The sequence below is a fragment of the Hemiscyllium ocellatum genome, chromosome 15, assembly GCF_020745735.1.
Source record: "Hemiscyllium ocellatum isolate sHemOce1 chromosome 15, sHemOce1.pat.X.cur, whole genome shotgun sequence".
Taxonomy (NCBI): Eukaryota; Metazoa; Chordata; class Chondrichthyes; order Orectolobiformes; family Hemiscylliidae; genus Hemiscyllium; species Hemiscyllium ocellatum.
In genome coordinates this window covers 61,436,241-61,462,037 of record NC_083415.1, presented here as the reverse complement: position 1 = coordinate 61,462,037, position 25,797 = coordinate 61,436,241, and the positions used below count along the sequence as shown (strand labels likewise).

Sequence of the window (25,797 nt, the reverse complement as noted above, 5' to 3'; positions counted from 1 at the left end):
TCTATGACAGTATTCTTTCTCTAGTGCAGCTTCAGATAATGTTCCAGCTATCTCTCCAACTGTTTACTGCTGTAAAATCTCCCCAACCCTTGATTCCAGTTGAGCCTTTTGCTAATAAACCTGTTGCCTTTTTATCTTTATACATGAGCCTAGCAATCCCTGAGGCAAGAAACATCTGCATACTCTGACAATTCTGTCAGCAATTTACTGGCCAGCAGTCTGTTGGACTTTATTTAAACAAAAAATTGGTTCTATTTAGCTGCCATATCAAATCCTTTAATTTTCTTAAACATGCCAATTAACTTGCCTTATATATTCAAGGGAATATAGCCACGTCTAGGTAATCTTCAGGCATAATTTAACCAATTTAGCTCGAACATTATTTTGGAGAATCCATGATAAATAATTGCATACAGATGTTAAGTGTTGAGAGTGTGGTGCTGGAAAAGCACAGCAGGTCAGATAGCAGCTGAGGAGCAGGAGAATCAACGTTTTGGGCATAAGCCCTTCATCAGGAATGTGGAGAGGGAAGGGGCTGAGAGATAAGTGGGGGATTGGGAGTGGGTGGGTGGGGGGGGGAAGGCAATAGATGGATGCAGACGGGAGGTAATTATGATAGGGAGGTGAGGAGGGTGGAACAGCCTATCTGCTATTTATCTCTCAGTTCCCTTGGAGCAGATGAGAGCTTAGAGAGAACATTGTTCAGAATATAGGGAAGTCCCTGGATATGTCCATGACCTAGTTTATGAGCAGGTTTTATCTCATATGACATAAAGTGAAATTACTTGTGAACACTGTCAATTAGTCGATCAACTCCTTCCTTTCTTATAGGAGTCAACTTTTTCCATTATTTACACACTCTTAGCGGATGGGTGTGGGAGATATTGGTTGTAAGATTCTCTAAAAAGCTAGCAATTATGAGTGTCTGACTAGAAACGGCTGCTGGGATAAGAGCTTTTGATCCAAGATACTTCCTTTGTCCCGATCACAATGCTTATTCAATGTGGATATTTGATCAGCTCCTTGTTTATAAATAGAAGTTTGAGGAACAGTTTCATACATGCATAGGTTTCTGTGTGTGTGTGTTTTCCTACACGCTCTGAGTCATGAAACAGGTAGAGAAACAAGTTTCTCTGGTCTGAAATTAACACAAATAGCAAGATGATACACTATTGACTTTATTTTAAAATAGAACGGGACAGGAACAGGTTCAAAGGCAAAGTTAGGCATTCTGAAACGTGCACCAAAGAAATTTTTGATCATTCCATAGAGAAAGACAGCAGTACTGGATCTCATTCTAGGGAACAAAGGAAGAAGTGGGGCTGTAACTGGAGTATGTTTTAATGGGAGTGTTTGGGAAACACTGTTCGTAATATATCAGGTCTACCCAGACAAGGAGAAAGGTACAAACAAGCACAAAATAACTTAAAGGGGGAATGTCGGTGTGTTGAAATAAATCCAGCCCAATTAAGAATTGTCTGACAAAATCATGGTCTTCCAAGAGAAGATGATTTAAGTTTTGAGACATTCCTAGGAGGATAGAGTTGAAAAGTTTAGCACCACACTTTTCGACTCTGACTCTCCAGCATCTGCAGTCCTCACTATCTCCTATTCCTAGGAGGATAGGCTTCCAAAGCTAGAATTTCCAGATGATGAAAAATATAGAAATTAAATTGAAAGAGGATTGTGTTTCAACGATTCTGTCTGACACCTGCACATGTTTGATAAGTCAGAGCCTGCAGACTTCAGTAGGAACAGGAGGGAAGGAAGAGCAATATATTGTTCAAATCTGTTCCATTTTGTGTAGTTCAATTTCAAATTTCTCATAAAAACCTGACAGATTCCCTGATGTGCTTTATGGAAAGAAGTCCATCATCGTTTCTCAGTCCTATATGTGAACTCCAATCTCACACCATTGTGGCTGACCCTTAATTCCTTTAAAGAGGCCCATCACATAAGAGACTGGAGATCATACATTACAGACTGAATTCAATGCTGTGAAGGTGCTCAATCTCTACTGTATCCAATCTTTGTGTGCACTCATCTATACATGAGACTGAGTGTGAGACCAATGTTGCATGAATTCAGGGTAACTGAGAACCAAAAACCTTTGGTTTTGAACTCATCAGAGCTTGCTACTGAGTATTTTTTAAATTGGAATATACAATCCAAGAATAAGAAATATGTACAAAACCTACTGATTGCAGGCAGAAAGATCATATTTGTGATCCTTATTAAAGAGCATCTCTTGTCACAACGTGATCGTTAGAAAAAGTGATATTGAAATTGTACACATATTTCAAAGGCTAACATTTCTGAAAATAAGTGCTCTCATACTTTTGAGATGAGAGATTTGACACTGTGTACAGGGTTTAAAGAAAACTTATATTTACACAGCATTTTTCATATCCTTTGAACATCTCAAAGTGTTTTACAGTTTTGAAGTGGAGTCACTACTGTCAGGTAGGGAACTGACAACTCCCTTGCACACAGCACTCCCTCAACTATGCACCAGGAGGGTCAGACTAAATAATGGGTCTAGGTGTGTGCAGTGCATCTTCTACCCACAACTTTCTGAGTCGGAAGCGAGAGTACGACATGCTGAGACAATAAGAAGCCCGAAGAGAAAGAAATATTGCATAGCAGTGAGCAATGTGTGTGCCCAAATGTCCCTCTGCTGATAAACACAAACCAAAGAAAGGCATCGCTGGTTTTCTGGGAGGCTGCCATTGGGTAGTCACTGAAATAGAAGTGCTCTCCCACATTTGGAAAGTGATTGGAACCAGTGGTACCCTCTCTCTCATGAGGCAAGGCCTCTATTTTGGTGATGACACTGACTTAAAGGATTAACAATGTCACCTGTCATTGTCACTATCCACGTGGCTATAAATCAGGGTAACCCTGTGAAGCCTTCATTCCATGGAGTTGGCGCTATCTGACCACGTAGCACACCCCTCCCAAGGTTGGAAAAGAAATGTGGTGGAACCTGGCCCTTCACTCAACACAGCAACTTTGGACAATCAAGGAATATTTATGCAGGAAAGTGTCTGAAGAAATCGCTGTCAGATCCACCACCACCAGCCTAAGGGCCGTGTTTCATTAACTGAAACCTGCTGTAAACATTTTTGGCCTTCATTTTATCATTATATTCCATCATCATTTCTAATTTACTGTGCCCAAGGGTCAGTCGATTTCCAGACCGTGTAAACCCCCCGGAGGGTTTGCGTAAATCTTTGCTGGAGTCATTAGACTCTTCAGCTCGATGAACGGTCTCTCTCTGATTGAGCCTTGGGGAGTAATCCAGCCGCAGTCGTGGGGACGATGGAGGGGTTGGCTTTCTTGCTTCAGAGAAGTCATCCTTTGGCATTTTGGTTGTTCGAGTTGGGACCACAGGAGTTCTTCTTTGCTGGACATCTACCCCTTGACTTTGAAAGTGAGAGTTGACTGGATAATGCATACTGTGCACGTTGTTAGGATTTGCATCATAAAAGCCTAACCCACTTTGCCGAGCCAATGGGTCGTGGGCTGGATTATTGCTTGATTTGTCACTGTCTTTGATTTTACAATCAATGTCGGAAGAGTTATTGGAAGCACAAGGGCTGATTTGCTGGCGTTCCCAGAATGCTTTAGTAGCTGAAGCAGTCAACTGTATGACACTGTGAGGACTACTCCCGGATTGGCTGCTGGATGGATTGGAATGGACAGGTTCCACCAGCCTCTCATTCATCATGTGGTGCTCTGGAAGAATCTGGAGTTTGGATGCATAATAAGAAAGATCTTCATCTGCTGAGGAGGAGAAACGTTCAAGGGGTTTCGACTCTGCGTAAAGGCATCGAAACTCATTATCAAATGCTTGCACTATCTGTCCTGTCAATACTGTGACAAAATTGAGGTGCACCTGTCCCGACAGCCAGGTAAAGCTAGAAAGAAAGAAACATATGGTCAATTATCTTTCAGCACATGAAGGCCTGGTAGATGATTAGGTGTTTTTGATTAAACAATCATAGAATCTCTACAGTGTGGAAACAGGCCATTTGGCCCAACAAGTCCACACCAACCCTCTGAACAGTATCCCACCCAGACCCATCCCCTTATCCTATTACTCGACATGCACCACAGACTAATGCACCTAACTTATACACCTGAGCACTGTTGGCCAATTCACCCGAACCTGCACATCTTTGGATTGTGGGAGAAAACTGGAGCACCCGGAGGAAACCCACACAGACACGGGGAGAATGTGCAAACTCCACACAGACAGTCACCCAAGGCTGGAAACAAACCTGGATCCCTGGTGCTGTGAGGCAGCAGTGCTAACCACTGAGCCACTGTACCACACTAACTTTGTAGTCGAATGTGGTCTATCTACTCTGAATCCTCTGCCAACACTACACAGAGCTACCTGCTTGCAATATGTATGCAAAGGTAAGGAAGACTCCATTTTTCCATATGAGAGGTATCCAGACTCCCTTGAGAACTTTCTTCCAATGATATTAATGTTATCACCATCCTACCAGTGTCACAATACGACCAACATCATAAATCTTTTCGTTTTTAGGCATTTTTCTGCTGGTATTAGCTCCACTTGGATTATCAAATACATGTTTAGACGGAATATCTCTTTCAGTTGGGGTTGAAACATAAGATAGGCTAAACCGGTCATTCATGCCCGAAAGCTGAATGGGCAAAGCTAGGGCAAGATTAGCTAGCTGCAGACATCTAATGCGGGTCCCACATTAGCTTCCAGTGAAGAAACATCACAAACAGGAAACCACTTTGTTGGTTTTAACTGCCAAGGAAAGTCCTTTTAAAGGAGAGTGTGGGTAGCAGTAGGCAGGAACATGAAGACATTTGCACTCATTTGGCCCTATTAAAGGGTTGTGTCTACATCCAACATCCCCACCATAAGGAAGTGAGCTCCATACCTTCAGACACCACTTCTTTGTGGTTTCAATGACAGAGTTCTTTGGGCTCCTGTTGGGACAGAACATTCCCCTCTCTAGAGGGAAAGCCTGATCGGTGGGTGGATTGGCACCAGGGAGATACCTACCCACACTTCATCACCTCAGCAAATAAGTTTTTGACAGGAAGTTACGTGGGTGAACTTCTCGATCCAACACCTTAATGCAACCAATTAATAATCATTTTAAAGCCTAAACCTGCCACTTATCCAGTTACTTTCCTTCCCAAAAGGGAAAGCAAGTCATCCTGCCTGCAAGAGTGGTGCTCCATTTCCCTCAATCTGGAGGCAACTGTGGGCACAGATGGGGAGTAGAGAGTGGTAACTGAGAGCCATAACAGTGGCCTACCTTTGCCCCACCCTACGATCCCCTGCAAAGGAACACCCAGCTTCTCACTAGAGCTGACCTCTGACTGGCTGCAATATCCACCAGTCAGCACTTCAGCACCTGTTTGGCACCCGCTCCAGCAGCTCTCTGGATTTCTGCTGGCAAGTTATTCACCTTGACAGACACCTGCTCTCATACAGAGATTAAAGAAAGGCCTCAGTCCCTACATCCAAGTTGGGGGCTTGTGCAATTTATGCCCATGAACTGCTTATTAAAATAGGCAATCACACACAGGGTGAGATAAATATGATTAAACTTAGGAGTTTGAGGGCACCCAGTACATTTTTCCCCCTCAGTTTTGTGTTTCAGGTGGTGGAGCTGAAATTGTGTTTTGAAGCAGACTGTGACAACATTGAAGAACAGTATAAATTGTTGGCTAAATGAAAATGGAAGGAGGGGATTCACAGGGGAGGCAATGGCTTATTGGTAATATCAGTAGTGTATAAATCCAAAGACCCAGCTAATATTCTGGAGTTAAACCTGGAGTCAAATACTGCCATAGCAGATAGTGAAATTTGAGTTTTAATAATCTGTAATGAAGAGTATTATAATGACCACTAAATAATCGTTGGGGGAAAACCTCATCTGGTTCACTCATGCCTTTTCAGGAAGAAAATTGCTATCCTTACCCAGTCTGGTCTAGATGTGACTCCAGACCTACGGCAAAGTGGCTCACTCTTAACTGCTCTCAGGACAATGAATGCTGACCCAGCCAGTGATTCTCACAGACCATGAATGAATGAAGAAAGATACAAAACTGGAGCAGACGTAAACCATGCAACCCCTTCAGCATTCTCTGCCATTCTTGGCTGATCTATTTGTGCTTTGAATTCCACAGTCTCACCTATCCCTGATAACTCTCAATTAACAGGAATCTCTCTCGGACTTCAAAATATTCAATGCCTTGCCTACGTCACTTTCTGAGGTGGGGAGTTCCAATGGCATACTCCCCTCTCGAGGAAAATAACACATCTTCCATCTCTATCCCGAAAGGGTGACCCCTAATTTTTAAACAGTGCCCAATGGTCCTGCACCGTAGGAAGCATCCTTTCCACACCCACCTTGTTAAGGCCATTCAGCATTCTACACATTTCAATCAAGACACACTTCCTTTTTCTAAAAACCAGCAGAAACAAACCTTGCCAATTTAACCTGTCCTCATAGGATAACCTACTTTGGGTCAGAGAGATTGGGCCCCTGTTCAGATGCTGGGCAAATGATGTTGTCTTTTTTTTTCATTTAATTCCACAACATTGATCCAAATGACTCACTAATCCAGCTCCTGCAAAGACTGTGTCAAAACTAAGCTCCCCTTTAATAGCCATGGGAATTTTAGCTAATCGCCCATTTTAGGATGATCTATTATAAACTACAACATGCTGAGACAGGAAAGCACAGCCCTGTTCCCATCAGATTAACAATATCTAAACTAAACAACGCCAACATGATTCCTGTGGTGGAGGGACGTTTGATTTACATCTCATGAGTTTTTAAGGTTTTTAATTCAAAATAAAAGCTAAGTTCAGTAAAAGAAAGCATCTATTGTTACAGAACAAAGATTTCACATTATCTTGACCATTTAATGATTTCCTAGACATGTTGGTGTTCATTTACCACCATCACCAGTTGCCCCAAGGTGGGAATGTTTCTTACATTGAGAGGGCAATAAGGATTACAAAACCATGTATCTCCTCTGCAAAGTATCCGTTGGTTAATTGAGTCTTTAAGAAAATCCTGCAGGTTTCATATTTAGTTCCTTTGCTGCCAGCCCAGAATTTACAGAATTCAGTTTCCCAACAGAATTTGACCCCCCCACCTCTGGGTTGATGGCCCAGGATTATATCTGTAGCCACTTAAGTTTGGTGAGCTCATTGACAACACGCCATTTTATTTGCAAAGACAGAACCCCTACAGTGCAGAAAGATTAAGCCCATTGAATCTGCACTGACTCCCTGAGAAGCATCCTACAAAAACCATTCCCACCCACCCCCCCCTACATTTCCATGACCAATCTACCTAACCTAACCAGCTCTGGGAGGAAGCTGGAACACCCAGCAGAAACAAGGAGCAAGCCTGAACTCCACAGAGACAGTTACCCGAGGCTGGGATCGAACCAAACTCCCTGCGGGTGTGATGCGACAGTGCTAACCATTGAGCTACCCGATAAAACTTCTCTTCTTCATTTTGAAATAGTTGCCTCTTTGACAAATTACAAATGAGAAGGGGAGCCAGTTCCCGTGCTCCAGTTCAAAATAGCAACTGCTGTGAATTCAACTTGTCAGGCAAGTTAATTTTCTTCTCACATACGATCATGACTCAAGTGTTGAGCAATGTCCCCTGTGCATTTAATTAGTTCCTACGGGTGCTACTTTTACAGTTGTTGGTTCACAGAACAATATTCCATGATATCTCTTATTGACATTGATAGTTGCTGCTGAACAGAAGGAATGATTCTTACAGGACAGCATGTGATGGTTTATTGCCAAATCAAGTACTTTTCAAGATGTAAGCATGGTAGCTGAGTGGTTAGCACTGCTACCTCACAGTACCAGGGGCCTGAGTTCAATTCCAGCCTCAGGTGACTGTCTGTGTAGAGTTTGCACATTCTCCTCGTGTCTGCCACAGTCCCGGGATGAGCAGGTTCAGTGGGTTAGCCATGATAAATCACCTGCAGTGTGTAAGGTAAGTGAATTAACCATGGGAAATATGGGACTATTGGTTTGAGGTTCCTGCACAAGACGTACAGTGCGTAAACAGACCCTTCGATCGTCCAACTTGTTCATGCTGACCAGATATCCTAAATAAATCTAGTTCCATTCGGTCCACATCCATCTAAACCTTTCCTATTCATATACCCATCCAGATGCCTCTTAGGTGTTGTAATTGTACCAGGATCCACCATTTCTTCTGGCAGCTCATTCCATACATGCACCACCCTCTGCACGTAAAAGTTGTCAATTAGATCCTTTTAAATCTTTCCCCTCTAAACTTGTACTCCCCACACTTGGGGAGAGACCTTGTTTATTCACCCTATCCAATGCCCCTCATGATCTTATAAACTTCTATAAGGTCACCCCTCAGCCTCAGGGAAGCAGCCACAGCCTAGTCAGCCTCTCCCAATTGCTCACACCCTCCAAACCTGGCAACATCCTTGTAAATCCAAACTGAATCCTGTCACGTTTACACAAAATCCTTCCTATAGTGGGGGCGTGGGTTAGGGACCCTACATGTTTTTGATACACATAAACAAATTGTTCAGGCACCACTTTCTTGAACCACCTGATGAAGGAGCAGCGCTCCGAAAGCTTGTGCTTCCAATTAAACCTGTTGGACTATAACCTGATGTTGTGGGATTTTTAACTACTTTCTTTTCAATTGCTTTGAAGTTATAATCTGTCATAATCAGCAACCCTGTGGCTATACTGGTTGACTAGCAACCAACACATTTTGAGATCAATCCTACCATAACTTTTGTAAATTGCATGTAATAGACCTGGTAATCAGTGGGCTCCCACCAGAGGTAAAAAGTAAGTTGATTATAATCTGGGTTCCCGTGCATCGTTTAAGGAAGAATTAAACACAATGTAAATCAGATCTAAACAGAGAGCCTGTAAGTGTGTGGGATCAGGTTCTTGGCATTTTGCTAGTAACTTGTGATCTATGAATCATTTGTTCCTGTGTGTGACATACAAACAGTTCACAGGATACAATCCCAACATTGCTTTGGCATTTTCAGTCAAAGATTGATAGATACTTGCAGAAGTATTCTGAGCTGTGGAAGTTAAAATACAAATCTACTTTTCTGTCAGATCCCAGTTCATAAACCTGATGGAGGGAAGGGACTTCAGCTTTTTGGAGGTCTGGGACCTTGGGGACTATGGAAAGATAACGTTGCCTTTATGCAGTACCTTTCACCTCGCCAGGATATCACAAAGTGCTTAGTGAAGCCAATTACATGCTGTTGAAGCTGAGTAACCTTTGCAATGTAGGAAACATATCAGCCAATTTGCATATAGCAAATACCTCAAATGGTGATGTACCAACGGCCAGACAATCTGGTGTAGGTGGCAGTGGAGTCATAAATATTGGCCAAAACACTGAGAAGGAGGTTTCTGCTCTTCTTTGAAATAGTGCTGTGAGATCTTTCATGTCTACTGGAGACAATGGTTGTTTAATGTCTCCTTTCAAAAGAAGCAACTTAGATAATGGAGCACTCCCGCAGTTCTACTCAGCTGTGCAGCCTGGCCCTATGTTTACCCAACATCTGCATATGTGCATTTCCAACAAGGATTGACATTTATTGATGATTTTTTAAAATTTCAAAAATATACTTTATTCATAAAATACTTTGATGATCTATACAACTGGACATGCCATACATATGTAAATGTTCCATTTGTTTGCATACCGAAACAGAGTAATCGTTCCTATTTACAGGTCTGTACGATTACGTTTATAGCTGAGGCATCAGCAGAGCCCAAATGACTGCTTGGGCCCCCTGTTCTTCTTTAGGCAGGCAGACGTTACACAGTGGTCTTTCCCCACCGCGCCTTGGCGGCAGCTGCCCCAGGCTTCAGTGTGTCCCTCAACACGTAGTCCTGGACCTTGGAATGTGCCAGTCTGCAACACTTAATCGGGGTCAACTCCTTCAGCTGGAAGATCAACAGGTTTTGGAGCACCCAGAGAGCGTTCCTCATCGAGTTGATGATCCTTCAGGCACAGTTGATGTTCGTCTCGGTGTGCGTCCTGGGGAACAGGCCGTAGAGCACGGAGTCCTGCGTCACGGCGCTGCTCAGGATGAACCTCGACAAACACCACTGCATTCCTCTCCAGACTTCCTCTGCATAGGCACATTCCAGAAGGAGGTGTGTGACAGTCTCTTCCCCCCCGCAGCCGCTTCGAGGGCAGCGTGCGGTGCGGCTGAGAGTCCAGGCGTGCATAAAGGATCTCACAGGCAGAGCCCTTCTCATCACCAGCCAAGCCATGACTTGGTGCTTGTTGGAAAGTTCTGGCGATGAGGCATTCTGCCAAATGACTTTGACAGTCGGCTCAGAGAACCGCTTGATAGGATCCGCCCTCTCCTTTTCCCGAAGGGTCTCAAGGACACTACGTGCTGACCACTTCCTGATGGACTTGTGGTCAAAGGTGTTTTTCTTCATAAACTTCTCCACGAAGGACAGGTGATATGGAACGGTCCAACAACTCGGAGCGTTCCGCGGCAGCGAGGCCAGGCCTACCTTTCGCAACACCGGGGACAGGTAGAACCTCAGTACATAGTGATACTTGGTGTTTGCGTTCCGGGGATCCAAGCACAGCTTGATGCAGCCACACACAAAAGTGGCCATCAGGGTGAGGGTGGCATTGGGTGTATTTTTTCCCCCGTTACCCAGATCTTTGTACAGTGAGTGCCTTCGGACCCAGTCCATCTTTTACCTCCATATAAACTGGAAGATGGCCCGGGTGACTGCAGCGGCACAGGTTCTGAGAATAGGCCAGACCTGTGCGACATACAGTTTATTGATGATAGGTTGCAAGGAGTGAGGGAGGAAAGTTGGGGGTGGTGGTGGGGGCGGGGTTTGCAAGAGGGGTGGCAATAATAGGCGCACCACCTTTCAGTTCCACTGTGCCGAGGGTAACAATGTGAAAGGCACTGACCTCCTGTTCAAATGTGTAGCCAGAAGATATACCATTTAAAACCACACACTGCCCCCATGAAACTTTCCTGAATAATACTGAAAGAATCACAGATGCTGTAAATCATAAACAAAAACAGAAGTTGTTGGAAAAGCTCAGCAGGTCTGGCAGCATCTGTGAAGAGAAATCAAAGTTAATCAAAGGGAGGAAGGGTCACTGGACCCAAAACATTAACACTGATTTCTCTTCACTGACCCTGCCAGACCAGCTGAGTTTTTCCAGCAACTTCTGTTTTTGTTTTTGAAACTTTATTGCTACCTACATCTTTTAAAAATGGGTGTCATGAGCCCCAAAGCACATATGAAACACACCTTTAATGTGTCCAATTCACAGAGTCCCTTTAACTGGTAACTGTATTCACTGATGGGACAAAATTTCCTCCACTTATGTCTGCTTCTATTACCATTTGTGGGTTCCCATTGGCAAAAGGATCAGCAATGAGAGGGTGTGGATTGAAGATTATTTGATTAACAAGCAGAGGGTGTGGAGGGGGAAGACAGGAAGTTTTTTTTGTAATGCACTGAATTGGGAAATGAATTAGGAATGTACTGTTCAGAAGCAGATTCACTTATTTTATTATTCTATGAAGAATAAGTTCCAAAATGGGATCGGATGAATACTTGAAATGGAGGAAAATGCAGGATTATGTGGGAAATAGGTGGTATATGTGAGAATAATTTGATTGCTCTTTCAAAATGTCAGCTCGGCACACTGGGCAGAATGGCTTCTTTCAGTACTGAAACATAGTGTGGTCGGAAATCAATTATTAAAATCAGGTTAAAATGAAATCTAAATCATCCTAGTTCTGTACAAACTGGCATTTACCGTGAAAGGCAGATATAGAAAACCTTACTTTTATTTCCTTCCCAGCTGCATTAGGACTGGTGTATATTTTTAACGCTTTTTAAAAAAAGTCTCCTGATGTTTAATGTACCTTTTGTTTGGGTGGGTGGTTGGATTCAGCTGTATGTTTTTCATTAAAGCAAGGTGTGCTGATTGCATCAGGGAGTTGATTGTTTGAGGATTAATGAGTGTGACAGAGGAAAGGAGCCAAGTCAACGTGTGTTACTAAATCCGAATCAACTGAGAGCAGTGACAGTCTCTGTAACCAATCAGAGATTGTCTGGATCAGGATGTTAAAGACTCAGTCCCTTACTGCCATGTGATAAAATCAACTTTTCCCCCCTTATTCCCACATGGACTATGGGTGTCACTAGCAAGGCCTTGAATTGTTGCTAATTTCCCTTGAACTGAGTGGCTTGCTAGGGTATTAATGAACCCAGTTGAGTTTTTAAACAACTATCAATAATCTAATATTCTTGATGCACTAATTGAATTTGAATGCCACTGGCTGGCATAAAGTCACAGAGTTGTCCAGCACGGAAACAGACCCTTTGGTCCAACTCTTCCATGGCGATTGAATATCCTAAACTGATCTTGTCCCATTTGCCAGCACTTGACCCATATCTCTCAAATCTTTTCTATACATATACCCATCCAGATGCCTTTTAAAAACTGTAATTGTACCAGCCTCCACCACTTCCTCTGGCAACTCATTCCATACACATGCACTACCCTACCCGTGAAAAGGTTGTCCCTCAGGTCCATTTAAATCTTTCCCCCCCTCACCTTAAATGTATGTCATCTAGCTTTGGACTCCCCTACCCGGGGGAAAAGATCTTGGCTATTTATCCTATCCATGCCCTTCATAATTTTATAAACCTCTATAAGGTCACCCCTTAGCCTCCCACGCTCCAGGAAAACAGCCCCAGCCTGTTCAGCCTCTCCCTGTAGCTCAAATCCACCAATCCTGGCAACATCCCTGTAAATCTTTTCTGAGCCCTTTCAAGCTTAACATCACTTATAGCAGCCATGGCGAGATTTGAACTCAGATCATTTACTGGAGTACTTCAGGAGTATTCAGCTAAAGATGTTAGCATCATGCCGCTGTATGGGTAACTGACCCACCTTTACAACATAACCAACAAAAACCTGGTGACCTTAGTATTGACACCTTCACTGGTCCCAGCCTCATCAATCGTTTTGATGGGATTTCTCCCACTCTTTAAAAATGCAAAGTACCTCTGGCAACAACATTCACTATTTTGAATAATACAGTTCATTTATCCATGACTCATTTAAAAATAAGGATTACTCAAAGACAAAACTGCTTTCCTGTTTTTTTAAAAAAAAGACTCATACCGGATTCATCACTTTGGAACAAGCACAACAGGATCTGTCTTCCCAGGTTTATTTTAAATAATGCCCATCCACAGATTTATATCTTAGCCTGAAGTTACTTTGATGTTTTGTGCTTATCTGAACAGTTCCCATTGAATGTCATGGACAAAACAAAGTAACCTAACGTTTTAAGTAGCAAAGTCTCCATTTGGGAACAGCCTCTTTTTAACAAGATATTAACAGTTACACTTCACGGACAGAATCCCCCCAAACCAGCTGTTAGCAGCTGATTGAAACTGTTTGACTTTACCTGAAATTAACAGAGGAGAAAGTGAGGACTGCAGATGCTGGAGATCAGAGCTGAAAATGTGTTGCTGGAAAAGCACAGCAGGTCAGGCAGCATCCAAGGAACAGGAAATTCGACGTTTCGGGCCCGAAATGTCGAATCTCCTGTTCCTTGGATGCTGCCTGACCTGCTGCGCTTTTCCAGCAACACATTTTCAGCTCTGAAATTAACACAGCCTTTTAGGTATCGAAGGATGGAGTATGACCTGGCATTGTCCTCCACTTAATGTATTAATTACAAGCAGCAACTTAGGCACTGGCTCTTACATTGACAATGAATGATCAGTAGTGTTTTGCGTTAATTGACAGTCTGGATTAGTGGTGCTGGAAAAGCATAGCAGTTCAGGCAGCGTCCGAGGAGCAGTAAAATCAACGTTTCGGGCAAAGGCCCTTCATCAGGAATTAATTGACAGTCGCTCCATTATAAATGGCGATTGTAAACAGTGGGGACAGTATTGCTGAAAATTACAATTCACTAAACAGAGTTGATAATCAAGTCAGTAATGCATATTCACTGATCTGCTCCTCTCATATAACAGCAAGTAAACCCCACTTCTATAGATTTTTTTTAACGAGAATACAAAATGCAAAGTGTATTTGCATTTATGTCTGCTTTGCCTGATACAAGATGCAGCTTTTGGATTTCCTGATGTTTTGTGCAGGTTCATTATTCCCTCTCCTTGTGTTCATTTATCATTTGCTGTCTGTGGGCACTTGCTGTAAACAACCTGACGACAACATCTGCCATATTCCAGCTGTATTTGCAATTCTAAAAGATGCTCTGGGAAGCGGTGGCTCAGTAGTTGGAATTGTTGCCTCACAGCATCAGGGACCTGGGTTCGATTCCAGCCTCAGGTGACTATCTGTGCGGAGTTTGCACATTCTCCCGGTGTTTGCACTGTCTTCCTCTGGGTGTTCTGGTTTCCTCCTACGGTCCAAATATGTGCAGAAAAGGCTAAATACCCCATAGAGTACAGGGATGTGCAGGTTAGATGCATTAGTCATCGGAAATATAGGGTAGGGGAATGGGTCTGGGTGGGATACTCTTTGGAGGGTCAGTGTGGACGTGTTGGGCCAAATGGCCTGTTTCCACACTGTAGGGATTCTATAATTTTTTTTTAAAAAGCCCAGAGGTTTTGAAAGACATAAAAATGCCAGCTCTTCAGTGTTTTTTTGGTCAACCCCTCTCAGATTCTCTCCATTCAAATATCCACTGAACTTTGACACTAATCAGCAAATCACAATCAGCAGAATCTAAAATACAATTCCGAGCAGTAACTGTGAATGGTTTCCAGTCCCATTTCACTAACTGAGGTGAAGCACTGAGACCTGGCTGCAACATGTGAAAACAACAGCCTCAAGTTAATTTGCTAGCACTGCCATAATCTTATGCCCATCCCTATATGGCCTTTGTCACTTCCTTACTACCACACAGTGAAATGCATTCAGTCACCATGACCTCAGGCTAAGGGTGGGGTAAAATGAAGGAAAAACTATTAATTCATTCAGTTAAAAAAAAACAAGATTTCCAACGGCAAAGAAAAGCCCAAAAGAATCACAGAATCCTTACGGTGGGTAAGCGAGCCACGTGGCCCATCAAATTCACTCTGACCCTCTAAAGAACATCCCACCCTATCTCTGTAAACTTGCACTTCCCATGGCTAACCCAGCTAATGGACGAATGATGACCATGAATCTATGTGGGCGGCATGGTGGCATTGCTGCCTTACAGCGCCAGAGACCCAGGTTCAATTCCCACCTCAGGCGACCGACTGTCAGGAGTTTGCACATTCTCCCCGTGTCTGCGTGGGTTTCCTCCAGGTGCTCCGGTTTCTCCCACAGTCCCAAAATGTGCGGGTTAGGTGAATTGGCCATGCTAAATTGCCCGTAGTATTAGGTGAAGGGGTAAAGGTAGGGGAATGGGTCTGGGCGGGTTGCGCTTCGATGGGTCGGTGTAGACTTGTTGGGCCGAAGAGCCTGTTTCCACACTGTAAGTAATCTAATCCAACCTGCACATGCCTGGACACTATGGGCAATTTAGCATGGCCAAACTACCTTATCTGCACATCTTTGAACTACAAGAGGAAACACAGGGAGAATGTGCAAACTCCACACAGACATTCATCCAAGGCCGGACTTGAACCTGGGTAACAGTGCTAACCACGCTGCCCAGTAGTAAGGAGCCAAGTTGTACCTTCTGACCAATACTCTGTACAAAGCTGGAAATTGTCATCCTGATTAACTCCATCTTTCCCCCAAACCTGATCATGATCAACCAGTAATGTCTGGTGAGTGTATCTCCAGCCAATGGGATATATTTTAAATTCAGTAATTTTGTTGATCCAATTACATTTAAAATGAAATAGCCACAAATGTCAATGGAAGCCTAACACATGCTCTCTCTTCCACCTTCTCGGTATCTTTGTTGAGTTTCTTTCTTGGGACAAGGCCAAAGCCAATCCTGATACTAATCTATAAAAAGTGGAGTGCAGCCAATTCGGATTTCAGACCGGTCTGATTTGGGAAGGAGGGAAGAGAAACTGTGAAACTGTACTTTTGAAACAGTCTCCTAACACTGAGGCTAAGCTGCAATATTAAGGATAGAATTTAGGGAACTGAAGTGTCATATTACAACAACCCATATTCACAAAGTTAAAAATCACACAACACCAGGTTAGAGTCCAACAGGTTTAATTGGAAGCACACTAGCTTTCGGAGCGACGCTCCTTCATCAGGTGATTGTGGAGGGCTCAATCATAACACAGAATTTAGAGCAAAACTTAGCAATGTGATGTAACTGAAATTATACATTGAAAAATTGATTGTCTGTTAAGCCTTTCATCTGTGTAGGTTGCCTCATTAGCAAGTTTGCAGTTAACACTAAGATTGGTGGAGTAGCAGATAGTGAAGGGCACTGTCAAAGAATACAGCAGAATATAGATAGATTGGAGAGTTGGGCAGAAAAATGGCAGATGGGAGTTCAATCTGGACAAATGTCCTGGGGAAAATTGATGTATGGGGAGATCTGGATGTTCAGGTCCATTATTCCCTGGACGTGGCAACGCAGGTCAGTAGAGTGATCAAGAAGGCATACAGCATGCTTTCCTTCATTGGACGGGATATTGAGTACAAGAGTTGGCAGGTGATGTTACATTGTGTAAACCTTTGGTTCAGCCACATTTTGAATAAAGCACATTTTGGTTCTGGTCGCCACATTACCAAAAGGATGTGGATGTTTTGGAGAGGGTGCAGAAGGATGCAGACCATTGCTGAGTCAACTGAAAACAGACAGGTGGGGTAGTTTAGTTTGAGATTATCTTCAGCATGGACTGGTTGGACCAAAGGCTCTGTTTCTGTGCTGTATAACTCTATGTCCCAACAGGGTTGGGGGATGGGTGTGGGGTGAGGGCATGGGAGAAGATGCTCAAGCCCTGAAATTGTTGAACTCAATATTGAGTCCTGAAGGCTGCAGGGTCTCCAAGTGGAAAACAAGGTGCTGCCCTTCCAGCTTGCACCGAGTTTCGCTGGAGCACTGCAGAAAATCCGACACGGAGATCTCAGCCAGGGAACAGGGTGGGGTGTTAAAGTTGAAAATGTGTTGCTGGAAAAGCGCATGCCCGAAATGTCGATTCTCCTGCTCCTTGGATGCTGCCTGACCTGCTGTGCTTTTCCAGCAACACATTTTCAGCTCTGATCTCCAGCATCTGCAGTCCTCACTTTCTCCTGGGGTGTTAAAGTGGCAAGCAAACTGGAAGCTCAGGGTCTTTTTTGCGAACAAAATGTAGTGTGTGTTTTGCTGACCACATTGCGAAGAGCAAATACAGTGGAGTAGATTGTGTGAAATGCAGGTGTAGCACTGCTTCACTTTGGATAGTGAGGAATGTATGGGCATGTATTGTATAAGTAGGTGTAAATGTTGCACCTTCTGAGATTTCTGGGAAAGATGCCGGAGAGGGGTGGGGAGGTACTGGGAAAGGTGGAAGTGTGGACCAGGGTGTCCTGGAGAGAACAATCCCTGCAGAAGGCTGACAAGGGAGGGGAATGTGTGTCTGCTGGTGGCATCCTGTTGGAGGTGGCAGAAATGGCAGCTTATGATCCTCTGGATGTGGATGCTGGGGGATGAAAGTGAGGAACCTGTCACTGTTATGGGAGGGAAGAGAAAGGGCACGGGCAGAAACGAGGGAAATGAGTTGAACATGGCTGAGGGTCCTGTGAAGCACAATGGTAGGTTGAGGTAAAAAAGTGGACATTTCTGAAACCCTCCTGCTGGAAGGTGGCATCATTGTAACAGATGTAACAGAGATGGATAAACTGGGAGAATGGAATAGAGTCTTTACAAGGAGGAGATTTGGATAAGCTGATTCCTCTGAAGAATGGAAGGTGGAAGTCTGGCTAAGAGAGTACTGATCATTTCGATACTTGGAGAAATTAAAGGCATGAGTACATGTTAAAATGACAGCAGTTAGGAAGAAAGCATGGGAAGATTGATAAGGTAATAATTTGAAATGTTCAGTGTAAATCATGTGCTCTTTACTTACCTGTATGAACCTGCCACCACTTGTTCCAGGTCAATTATCATGAACTTTTCCAGGACTTGGCCACTAAACTTTTTCCCAGACTTTGTACAGTACGTGTCTCCCACCACGCTCCTGATCCGCATGTTCTGGAAGAGGAAAATATACTGTATGAGTATATGGGAGAGAGGTTAATCAGGCTGTAAAACTCAGCCTCTGGTGCTCCACTTGAACTTCAAACAACAATTGAGTTTGTAAATTGTCTGGTATGGAGTGAAACCAACTCTACACCGTTGTTAGAGAATGAAGAAACCCACTAAGATGTGTCTGGGTCTGGTAGAAATCCAAAGATTTTTATAATCATACCAAGTTTCCTGAAAAATATTTACTAGTTAAGACAGTGTCTCTATTTGTTCAATAACACAATCTAATTTTAGTCCAGCCAAAGATGGGTTTCCTGATCAGCCACTGGAGTGGCTAATGTTAAATGCCCACACTGTACTGAAGGGCATCAGATACCAGTCCTCCAGAGAGTGGCAATTTCCTCAGTACTCTCATTACTTTCTCTGCCCCAAATCACCGTTCACAGACCTGTACTGATCTCACTGTTCATATTTCCAATGCAAGATGCATTTTCCTGATGTATCACAACTCTGGGCATTAGAACACCTTTTACTGCCATGTGTATTCAAGTACAGAAGTAAATGGAGGAGAGTGAAAAGTTTTAGAATGTTGCCTCTTTTGGTGCCATCTTAGATACAAAGAATCTAGTTACAGATCTTAAATATAAAAGACATAACTAAAAGGATAGACCAGGGGTGGGGAACCTGCGGCCTTACGGCTGCATGCAGCCTTCTCGGCCATTGTGTGTGGCCTTCTGAATGAATCCAAATTTTGCAGAACAAATCTTTTATTAATTTTTAATTTTTTTTCATCCTTTATTATTTTTATTTTAATCTTAAAATTAATGTATTTAAAATACCAGAGAGTAAAAGAAAATTCAACTAAATAATCCTCACAGACTGACTGCCACAATTAAAAAATTGGTAAGTCACAAGGGCTATTGGTAAGTCTTGGATGTGGCCTTATTAGATTACAATGTGGCCTTCCAACATGAAAAGGTTCCCCACCTCTGGGATAGACATTAGTCAGATAAACAAGTTACAAATAAATATTACCATTGTAGCAGCTCAGCGCAGGGGCTTCCACACGTGGTCTGACCACCTACACCATCCCCAAGCCTCCAGTCCACTCCTCACCAACTCTCAGCTACTTAGAGGTAAGTTTTCTTCGGGACTCACTCCCCCCCAGCACCGCATTCAGTCTCCGCTCGGGGACTCATTCCCCTCCCCCTGCCCTGGCCTTCGCTCTGGGACTCGCTCCCTTCTGCTCCCCCCAGCGCCAGCCTCTGCTTCAGAATTTGCCTCTGGGGATCATTCCCCTCCAGGTAAACCCAAGTCATTAGGTGAAGACAGAAGCACAGAAAGGAAGAAAGAAATGAAACAGAACAGGTGGAGCAGGGGAGCTGCGACTGGAACGCCTGACTCTGCCGCCATCTTGCCAAAGAAGCCATGCCTCCATTCCCATCCAATGATGCAATCAGGATAAAATTCTGGATTGGTTATGGCAAGAAAGGAGACCTTGCAAACCACTTGCTGGCTCTCTCCAGGAACAACTCTCCTAGTCTATTTCCAATCCCATTCCCCTGCCTCCTCCCACAGTCCTCTTCATTACATAACAGAACAGGCTCAAGGGATTGGTTTTCTTGCTTTCATAGGAACAGGGTAAAAAGGAAGAGTACGCCATTCAGCTCTTTGAGCCTGCTCTATCTATCAGGATTAGTTTAACCTGGCATCATGTTTAACACATCACCGAGCAGCCACTGATTAACAGTCCTCTTGCATTGGGAATTTTGGGATAATATTGAACAAAGATTCAGCAGCAACTTACGATGTGCCCTGAGACAATAAGTGTCTACCACAAACGAAGCCTGACGTTTTAGAAAAGAATCACCATTTCCAGTTGACACAGGATTGGATAAGAAAGAAACACTTACAGTCACGTGATCTTTTTGAATGTCAAGCTCATCACACATTAGCATAAAGTGTTCCAGGTTACTTTCGTCCAGAAGTAGGTAGATGGGGACTCCTCGCTTCGCAGAAGCTTCCAACAAATCACAAAATATGTCAACATCAGTGAACAGATCCATCATAATCGCAATGAGCTGCAAAGAAAAGAGGGCATGAACAATTAAGAAACACCAATTCCATTCATATACATCCTTCCTACTTTTTCAAAAGGACTTGTTGAAAACATAGTAGAAACAAACACTATACCACGTGAAGGTGGCTCCAACAGTAATTTTTGAACAGTTTCAAACCTTCTCCCTGGATTTAAAACAGCAGAAAGAGCATCAGGAGATAATTAGCCTGAATGAAAGCAACTGCATGGAACAGTGAAAAGCAGCAATTAATTTAAATTGCTCGAGATGACAGATGGCAAAACATCTTAAAATCTGTTCAGTGAATTTTATATTTGAGGCAGATCAGATCATAGATTGTCACAACCCAGAAACTGACCATCAGTCCTTTCCTTCACCTCAGCTCCTTTATTCCATCGCTTCCCATACCCCATTACATCCCTCTCTGCCAAGCAATTACCTAATTCCCACAATAACAATATAGAGACATTGATTCAGCAACACTCTGTGACAGACTATTCCACATCCAACCATTCTCCGACTAAGCCTTTTTTATTTAAAAATAACTTCCCATTTAATACTTTTTGTGACTATTTCTCTATCGTTTCCTTTCAGCTGCTGAAACCATCAGTTATGCCTGTGACCAGTTCATGGAGCATTCAAATTATCTCCCATTGTTCACTCCATAAACGATCATTTATCTAAATCCTTAAATCCAATACCAATCATTCACTCATCCTCTTCTGGCTCCTCAATACCTCAAATTTAAAATGTTAATCCTTTTATTATTTTAGCCAAAGTGATGACATGATCTATGATCTCCTCCTCCCTATCCCTCACATACTTCAGCCTTTAAACCTATTAAACTCTTGGTTCTTCTGACTGTGTTCCATCGTGTTGACCTTGCTCATACGTGACCCACCAATGGATGCCATACTTTAGTCAATCCTAACGCTTTGGGATTCTGTCCCAAAATCTCATTTACTCATCTTTATCAAGATCCTACCCAATTCTTCCCCCCTTCCCCTCCTAATTTTTCTCTTCATTCAGGTTTCCAATCTATTCATTCACAAGTGTCACCACTGTCCAGTTAAATGGGGCATCATTACCAATCAAGCTAGCACTTCCTTGATCGGAGCCAAATTATGGAGAGGATCACCTCAATGCCACTTCTATCCCTACGCATTTCCCACAGCAGTTAATGTGGCACATCACCACAGGAAATTACATCAAAAACCCAAAAAAACCTAAACACAAATAGAAAGCAGGTCATAACACCAGAGGCTTACTGATGTTACCGAATATGGTGACAAAACGTCTGAAAACAAACCTTCCAGCTCAGTGAGCAAACTTACATCCGCATCCGCAATCTGGGACCTGGCTAATATTGTCATCAGATGCTCAACGAGGGCCAGCTCTTTGGCCACTGACTTCACCACACAGTTTTCAGCAACTACTGCTGCCTGTGCATTTTAATTTACTCGCCCTGCCCAATGTCACACCAAATAACACAGATGAACAAATGAACAAATGAGCCAATACCTGTCACTTTGAAATAAATCAGCCAGAGTTTACAGAAACTCAAAACCTGAGGCTAGACGTACATTTTATTTCAAGCAAATATATTGTAGAAAAATGTGCCTGCAGAGATGTACCTTTAAAAGCTATTGTGAAGAAATCAGGAAGTTTCCTGAGGGGATGAATTCCAAGAACAGTTGGTCTGGGAATCCGTATGTGCTGAATTTTGTTCACAAAGTGTACAATTGCTGCATCTGTAAAGTCAGGGCCCAATACTAAACCTTAGTTCCTTGAAGCTGGTAAACTGTAGAGAGCTTGGTTAAGGAAGGGAGGAGAAGATTCTGATCTCTGGTCTGTTCCCAAGATGCACTGCAAGATCCCTGGAGAATCGCTCTTGGGTCGATCTGACACTTTCTGGTTTTCCAATGCAAAGAAACCATGTGTTGCAGACAGGCACATTCCAGGGTCCAGGAACAGTCTAAAGCTTGTGAAACCTGCTGCGAAGGCGCACTGGGGAAAGGCCACTGTCAATGATAGTGCACTGAGAGGCTGGTTCCTCTTAAATAGCTCTTGGGCTGAATACTTGTCACTGATTGGATATAGCAAGCATCACATGTACAGCAATTGGATTGAAGCATACAAGAATGCAACTTGTTCAATGGAGAAAAGTTGTGTTTTATTTCATCTTCTTCAAAGTCCCATTTGTAACATACTTAGACAGTTTATGAACAAGGTATACTTTACAAAAACTGAAGTAAGGGAGGGATCCCTAGGCGGTGAAAGAACCATCAGGATCCCCTTTTTGTCTCAGAATCCTCCAAGATTTGCCCCATTAGCCAAAGTAATTTGCTCCAGAACTGGGACATCTGATCCTTTGACCTTTTTACAGTCATGTCGGACCATCTGCACGTCCTGTTATACGATTCAGAGAGGTCAGAACATACGTCAAAAACTGGCAGAGGTGAAAGGGCAACCTCTAACAGCCGCCAACAGGTGGCAGTGATGTTTCCATAGTCCATTGTTGATACCCAGGTTCAAGGTGCCCTCACCTGCTGGTGCTGATGCTCCTGGGGTCAGGAAAAATGGGCCTGGCCTCCTTGACATGGAATGTCACTGGAAGTGGCTGAATAAATCACTCCATTCAAAGGAAATTATGTTTGGACAACAATGTGCTGACATTTCATGAAAGAATATTGTTTTTAAAAAAGCAAAAATTTGGAGCCAGTAAAACCACTCAGGCCATATTTTAATTTTTTTTGCAGAAAGGCATTTATTGGCAAATGCCTCGAAGTACATTACTAACTGTTTTAAAGTGGACTTTGGATAATGTAAAAAAATTCTACGTTTCTTAGTTGAGTACTTTGTACTCTTACATATCTCAATCCAATTACAAAATTGTAACATGGACTATTTGTGACATTAAATATGTGCATAAGTATAAGCCTGGACAGCAGGGTGGCACAGTGGTTAGCACTGCTGCCTCACAGCGCCAGAGACCTGGGTTCAATTCTCGCCTCAGGTGACTGACTGTGTGGAGTTCGCACATTCTCCCTGTGTCTGTGTGGGTTTCCTCCCACAGTCCAAAAATATGCAGGTTAGGTGAATTGGCCATGCTAAATTGCCCATCGTGTTAAGTGAAGGGGTAAATGTAGGGGAATGGGTCTAGGTGGGTTGCGGATCGGTGTGGACTTGTTGGGCTGAAGGGTCTGTTTCCACACTGTAAGTAATTTAAGTAAACACACACAACAGCTGGTTTTGTAACACTTTCTACCCGACTGTTAGAATACTGAATGGACTCACAAACTCTTAACATTCGCCTGTGTTTTTGTTTTTGCCGCTGTTTACCTATTATTTACTATCTATGCTGCTTCACTCTGTGATCTGCCTCGCAAGAAAAAGCTTTTCACTGTGCCTCAGTACACATGACAATAAATTCAATTCATTCGTTCATTCATTCAACACAAACAAACAACCGAAGAGTTCTAAACATTACTGGCCCTTGGTAGACAGGTAATATGTTTAACATAATACAAATATACATATAGGTAATCTATACATTTACATTCTTCAGTTAATCTTCATTTAGGTAGCATGAGGTGTTTATAGCACCATGTATTCTGTTTAACCAATTCAACTGCAATGCACATTTCTGGGCTGCTGCATTCAGGGTGAACTATAAAATGGATTGATAATGTATGAATTAAACATAATTTGAAATAAGAATGAAAAAGACCAGGTTGGGAAGCTGGGCAATTGGATTGTGAGGGAGCAATGGGAGCGAAAACTCAGCATCAAGTTGAAGTTCCGACTGCGAAGCAGACCCTGGGATGTCGCTTCACTTAATAAACAAAAAGTAAACACCTCAAACAGGAAGCTCAGATGTTTGTAAAGGACTCAAATGAAATGCTAAATGAAACAAGACGGATGTCTCTGTGCATCTCTGAGAAGGACTGAAGTAGATGTATGGCTAGTTGTACAAATATGTGAACAGGAATAGGCCACTCAGCCCTTCCAATGATTTTAATCTCAATTTTACATTCCTGAGAATCCTCTTGGTCATCAACAATCCAAATCAACCTCTGCCTTAAATATGCCTAGATTTTGCAACCCACTGTCTCTGGAGGAAGGAAGCAGCTTATTCTGCTGTGATGACTCTTTGTTTATTCTGTCCATGTTGACAATCACGCCACCTGACGAGAAAGCTGCTCCTGAAAGCTTGTAATTTTAAACAACTCTCTGTCGGACTATAACCTGGTGTTGTGTGATTTCTGACCATGTTGATTGTGGTGGGACATCACACTAAACCCTGAGCTCATTCTGTACCCATGTTCGATCTTAGGGGACCCATCCATGGTGGTTGAGGCACTTCAGTTACACAAACAGTTTGGAAAGAATTAGTCTCTGCAAATGCTGAAGGAAGGTTTAACAGAAATGGTCAAAATCCTAATGTTGATAGAGCAAAAGCAACTCTTTCCAGGGAGAGGGGTCAACAGCAAACCAGAGGGCAGGGAGTGAAGAACCAGAGTAGGGAGGACTGTGTTTTTGGTGCATGCAGTGCTTCAAAAACAAGGTGGAAGACAATCCAAAACTAAACCTCCCAAAGGACAGTGGATAAATACTTGCTAACGAGTGCAGGGTTAGGGAGAAAGGATAGGGGAGTAGGATCAATGGGTCTTACAAGGGGCTGGGGGAAATGGGCTTCATGCTAAAGGTAATATCTGCAACTTCCCCTCAGTTATAACACTTGAAAGCGCACAACATCAGGTTATGGTCCAACAGGGAGTACAGAGCTTGCATTTCCAATTAAACCTGCTGGACTGTAACGTGGTGGTGAGTGAATTTTAACTTTGTCCAACACTGACCCCTCTACACCCTGGGGAAAGTAGACAATGCACCTACCGACTTGGCTTTGCTGAGCAGCTGCCGGATGGTGTCCTTGATGCTGTGGGTCTTGTCTCTTTGGAAGATGACTTGGGTGCCCGAGGGCAGGCAGACACTGCCGTGGCCTCTGGACCAGCCCAGGTCCAGGACAGGAGCCTCGGAGTCGGACTGCATGGGGAAGTAGGTGCCCGAGGCCAGCTCCGACTGCGTGTCCCCGGCCTCCCAGTCACTACAGCCGGCCTCGGCCAGCCTGGCCACTCCGGCCCTCTGGCTGATGTAGGCGATCTCCTGGTCGGAGAGGAAGCTCAGTTCCCTCTCGCTCGCCAGTGCCCGGTGGTAAGCGGCGGGCCCGGACTCCAGCAGCGCGTCTGTAGCCAGCCTGGCCACCTCGCTGTGACTGAGTTCCAGGCCGGAGCACTGTCGATAGGAACTCTTCACCTCCAGCAACCTCTGAGCCAGCTTCCCCAGGGGCTTGCGGGAACTGCCTTTAGGCAGTAAGTTCCCATTCACATTCATCATCTTGGTCAAACTCTCCTTGTCTCTGTACTGGGGCTGGAGCAGGGAACTATCTCTCTCTCTCTACTCCCTGCAACAAGTACTGAATAATCCAGCTCAT

The 25,797-nt window shown here is 43.5% G+C and overlaps 1 protein-coding gene across 1 annotated transcript; it reads right to left on the bottom strand.

The window, feature by feature from the left end:
• Positions 1-1,171: 1,171 nt before the first annotated feature.
• Positions 1,172-25,797, bottom strand: fam83c (family with sequence similarity 83 member C). The gene is made up of 4 exons (XM_060836168.1): positions 25,200-25,797; positions 20,139-20,306; positions 18,107-18,231; positions 1,172-3,920 (listed from the first exon to the last, which is right to left on the bottom strand). Exons 1-4 carry the CDS (start codon positions 25,698-25,700, stop codon positions 3,083-3,085), a joined length of 1,632 nt encoding a protein of 543 aa, XP_060692151.1. The 5' UTR covers positions 25,701-25,797; the 3' UTR covers positions 1,172-3,082.

Bases quoted from the DNA above. Each gene is read 5' to 3' on its own strand.
- fam83c (XM_060836168.1), bottom strand. From the start codon at position 25,700: ATGATGAATGTGAATGGGAACTTACTGCCTAAAGGCAGTTCCCGCAAG. The intron at 20,307-25,199 runs GTAGGTGCATTG...TTTTCTTTGCAG, and splicing joins TGCTCAGCAAAGCCAAGTCG to CTCATTGCGATTATGATGGA. The intron at 3,921-18,106 runs GTAAGTAAAGAG...CTTTCTTTCTAG, and splicing joins GTGGTGGCAGGTTCATACAG to CTTTACCTGGCTGTCGGGAC.